The sequence below is a fragment of the Oncorhynchus kisutch genome, linkage group LG4, assembly GCF_002021735.2.
Source record: "Oncorhynchus kisutch isolate 150728-3 linkage group LG4, Okis_V2, whole genome shotgun sequence".
NCBI classification, from domain to species: Eukaryota; Metazoa; Chordata; class Actinopteri; order Salmoniformes; family Salmonidae; genus Oncorhynchus; species Oncorhynchus kisutch.
Window position 1 is genome coordinate 18,827,666 of NC_034177.2, and position 4,871 is coordinate 18,832,536.

Consider the following 4,871-nt stretch of genomic DNA (forward strand, 5'->3'; position numbering starts at 1 on the left):
GGGGTTTATCGGCGGTTGACATCCAACGTTATGGTGCATTACCGCCACCTACTCTACTCGAGTGTGAGCCGTTGCTAAAAAAATATAAAGTACTTGAGACTATATCTAATGAAGTTCCACCCAATATACTCTTTAAACTAATTTCCTGTATCCCCTTCTCCCTCATACTAGAGCTTAAGCCTCTCTCTATACCTCTGATCCTAACCACACTGTAGCAATACATGCTCCACGGTCTCTGTTTCCTGGCAATAATCACACTTACCCGTTGGATGCTTTCCTATCACATTTAAAGTCTTATTCAACTGGCTGTGTTCCACCCGTAATCTTTTAAAAATAGCCTCCTCTCTTCTGTCCCTTCCTGCCGTCCTCCCATCCCCGACTTTCCCCCGAACTTGAAATAAATGCCTGCCCTTAGTATCTCTATTCCACTGCTCCTGCCATCTCTCCACCATCACTGTCCATATCAGGCTTTTTGCCTCTGCTTTGCTTACTGAAACTACAACATCCCTACTACTAAGTGCTTGTTTAGCCAGTACATCAACTGTCTCATTCCCCTCCAGCCCCACATGGTCTGGGACCCAAGTAAATCTTATTTGTATACCCATCTGTCTAATCCTGCAATGGATTTGTAGTACCTCATAAAGTAGGAGTCATCTGCTACCTGAGCTAAAGGACTGCAGACTCATCAACACTGCGCATGAATCAGAGCAAATAACTACTCTGGTTGGCTTGACTTCCTCTACCCACTGCAAGGCCAACAGTATGGCCATCAGCTCCGCCGTATATAAAGCAAGATGATCTGTAATATGTTTCCTGACTGCCACCCCACATTCCTGCACTATCTTTTGAACTATCTGTGTAAATGGCCACAAAATCCTAATACACAGTATCCAGCTGTCTCTTCAACAAATCAGATGGATCAACACCATCCCTATCTTTCTGTAGTCTCTCCAACACTTCTAGATCAACTACTGGAGGCAGGAGTAGCCATGGTGTATTTATAGGAATAGCTACCGTTGGACTGATGCATTCAATGAATCATTTACATCCTCCCTACTATCCAGCACTCCAGGGTTCTCCTCTCTCGTTCTCTCTCTCTCCCTCCCTCCTCTGACAAATTTGCCGAGCTATGCATTTGGACAAACGCTTTGGCAATTATCTCAGCCTTCTCCTCGTCTGTTACTGCCATATCATCTCCACTCGTCAACAATGGATAATCCCACCACCTTGTGACTCCGCTCATCCTCTTAATCATCTCCCACACGTGTCGCTCTTCCAACAGTGTCACAGAACCGACGCCAATATGACCTCTTTGCCTGACAGATAATTCTCCTCACCAGGGCGTGCTTATACTGAGTCAGATGTTGGTAGTTATGCATCCTTTTCAGTACTCTAAATGCCCTGTTTCTACTCCACACCATTGTTCCACACTCCTCCATACACCATGGGACTGCTTTCCTCCTCCACCTCCCTGAACTTTTAAGTATAGCCTCAGTAGCTGCCCCCACTAAAGCTGCTCTCACCCAGTTATTCATACTATCCACATCCCCGCTCTTATCCACCCAAGCCATCACCTGCTCACTCAGCTCCTGAAACAGATCCCACTTCCAAACATTCACCTCCCTCCGGCCTACTGTGCATTCTATGGGGTAATGATCCCTCCCTACTGTCGACTCCTCCCATACCTCCCACTTACAGATTCCTGCCATCACACTAGATACCAGAGTGAGGTCCATGGCAGACTCTTTCTCTGTGGCTACATCAATCCTGGTCCCTCAGCCATCATTCAGGCACACCAGATCTTTCATTTCTATCAGATTTTCCATCACTTGGCCATCCAGTAATACATGACTCCACCCTCAGCTGATGAGGTAATCTCAAATCTCTTCCCATGTCAACTATCATAAACTGATGTCTCCCATCCACTTTCACTATGAGCTGAATCCTCTGTTTTAGACACTACTTTAGAAGTGCTATTGATAGCTCTTGCTAAGAATGTCACCAGCTTTCTCTTATCTTCATTGCCTCACACCCATCATGTCACACTATGAGCACCCCCCCAGCTGCAGCACTTTGGTTGTACACCATCCCCACACTCATCCTCCCCTCCACACCTAGCACACCTCGTTTTCTCTTTACACGCTGTTGCCACATGCTCTGGCAGTTATAACATCTTAAAGGCTTCGGGACATAAACCCTCACATAATAGCTCATATATCCTATGGTTACTATATTTGGCAGTACCCGGTCCTTGAAGTGTAACAGAATAGATTGGCTATCTACACTAACACCACCCCTTGTTACTTTGAATCTTTGAACGTTTACAATGCCTTCTCAAGTTGACGCTTACCTCTTCAGTGCCAAGGCATCCCTGTCATCACCCCTTTAATTCACTGCTTGGCCAGGCCAGCAGCTCGACACCACCTTACACTTCCCTATTTACTTCACTCAGAGCTTTTTCCCCTCTGCGCCATGTCCTTACAGAAATCCAACAAGCGCCAATCTCTTAACACTTTAGCATTGACAACTTCCCCGATCAACTCTTGTATCACAACCTTCACAGACTCATAACCCCAACTCCCCCTTCCTCCCTAAACTTCAGAATCACTTTATGCTCCTCCATGCTGCCCTCGCAACCTCTCTACCCCAAAACTGCTGCTAGAGTTGTAACTATGTTCTAGCACCACCTTTTCCAAGACAAAATGTTTCATTCATACATAAGACATAATTTGGTCCATATTGTTTTCTATTAGAAATTGGAATTACCTTGGAGAATACACAGTACTTACTTATGCATGTGGTGGTATAAGAGACCAGGGCGCATATACACAAAGTGTTCCAGAATAGGAGTGCTGATCAAGGATCTGTACATATAATCATATGCATTATGATCTAAAGGCCAAAACTGATCTGAGATCAGCACACCTACTCAAACAATTTGGGGCTATAATAATAATTGTAGGATCTCCATGCCTCTACTTCACAAATAGATGGCTCTGCAGTTTGGCCTGTGGAAAATGCCATCTTTACAGCATTTAACTACACACAGCCAACTCCAACAATCAATATTATGGTGTATAAATGAGTGAATTTCCAAATACAATGAAAGGTAACTCACTTTAATCAAATACACATGATTACAACAGCATTCCTGTGTAATCTAGTATAATTCAGCATATGGAACAAATGTATTCACAAAGGGTGTGTTCGTAAAGTCACTCTGGAGTGCACTCTGTGCATTTGTAAATTCAGAACTTTGATTGTCTGTTCATGAATTCAGAGCATACACTGGAAGCTCTGGCTGAGGAGTAGGATTGATTTGAGTGTTCTGACCTCACACAGCAGTCAAGCACCCAAGCTAACTGGCTAACTTTGGCTAGCTACTTCCAGACAAATGAGAACACCTCACTGATCATTTTACCCTCCCTAGCAGAGCTGGTTAGGCTGTTTTTATGTTATCCAGAGCGTTAGTGAGTAACTGTGCTGCTGGCAACAAACTACCATATTCAACAGGTGCTGAGCATTATCAAATTCATCAGTTATTCTGCGCTCTGGCACACAGACGAGAGTGCTCTTAAATCTGAAGAGATAGCCAGAGTGAATTTAACAACTGACCCAAATGACATATTAATGAACAAATGACAGCATGTGTCAATTTCTAAAGCATATTCTAAAATAAAAGTGATCCAGTAGTCCTCTTTATTTGGTCCAGCTGACTTTAGGAATATCGTAATGTTCTGTCAGGCTGTCCAGGTGACGGTTGAAATCCTGCAACAAAAATACTGTTGTTTATAGTAAATGCCAGGGGTTTGTACAACAACTCTCCCCAAGCATATTTTCAGAATTACAGTAACTGCATAAAATGTCTTACCTCAACTCTCCTCTTGTGAGTTTTTTCTGCTTTGTTCAAAATCCTCTCCATTTGCTGAAAGAAATTAAAAAAGGTGTGGGGGGATAATGGTAAACTACGTATTTCATCCCATGACCAACATTGTATCCATTTCAGTGCTTTAACATCAGTTGGACAATACATTCATCTAGAACAATGAGTATTACCCTCTTCTCTTGCATCTTGTCAAATGCAATTTGAGCTGGTGTTCTTTTGTCAATGTATCCACTCTTGGTCTCCTCCTCTTCGTTTCGATTTGTATTAATTTGCTGCTCCAAACGCTTCGTCTCTTTGTCCTTCTTCTTCTTTCTAATAAATAAATAAATAAAATGGTAGGTAACGTTACACCAACTAAAGCTTTGAGGGAAATACTAGATTAGGCCTACATGTCTGATTACTTGCATTTAAAGCTACATGAATTTAAATAGGCTGATACTAGCTACGTATGTAACAATTTACAGTGAACAACCGATGATGTTGCTGTTGTTACCATGTGTGCTTGTAGCGAAGCGAACTTTAGCTGGTTAGCGAATTTAGCTGGGGACAGAGCTAGCTACTCTTTCACGTCCGACCAAGGTGAAAGAGATACTTACGTTTTAGAGCACACTGACTTATAAGTAATAATAACATGAAATACATACTTTTTACCAGCGGAAACAACTCCAATCCCTTTCAATTTCAGGGAGCCTTTCTGAACGGTGGCGTATTGATCCGACATCTTTGTTGTTGTGGATTCGTCGTCTTCTTCTTCTGTGGATTTATATGGCGGTTGGCAAACAACTTTAAGGCGCATTACCGCCACCAACGAGACTGGAGTGTGGATCAGAGACAGTGGAGGTCTAAATCGATGGGGGTATTTGTTATGCTCCTCTGGGTAGCAGCTCATGTGGGAGTAGAGGGGGATGAGGAAGTGGGTATTATCACCAAGCAGGCTCTTAAACATCCTAATGTTGAGATGGAATTGTCAATCAGTAAAGCAGAA

General features: G+C 43.1%; 1 protein-coding gene across 1 annotated transcript; it reads right to left on the reverse strand.

Moving 5' to 3' along the window:
• Window positions 1–3,103: 3,103 nt before the first annotated feature.
• LOC109889184 (protein FAM32A-like) lies at window positions 3,104–4,871 on the reverse strand. The gene is made up of 4 exons (XM_031822582.1): window positions 4,531–4,871; window positions 4,057–4,198; window positions 3,872–3,925; window positions 3,104–3,768 (listed from the first exon to the last, which is right to left on the reverse strand). The coding sequence occupies exons 1-4, from the start codon at window positions 4,830–4,832 to the stop codon at window positions 3,700–3,702; spliced, it is 567 nt and encodes a 188-aa protein (XP_031678442.1). The 5' UTR covers window positions 4,833–4,871; the 3' UTR covers window positions 3,104–3,699.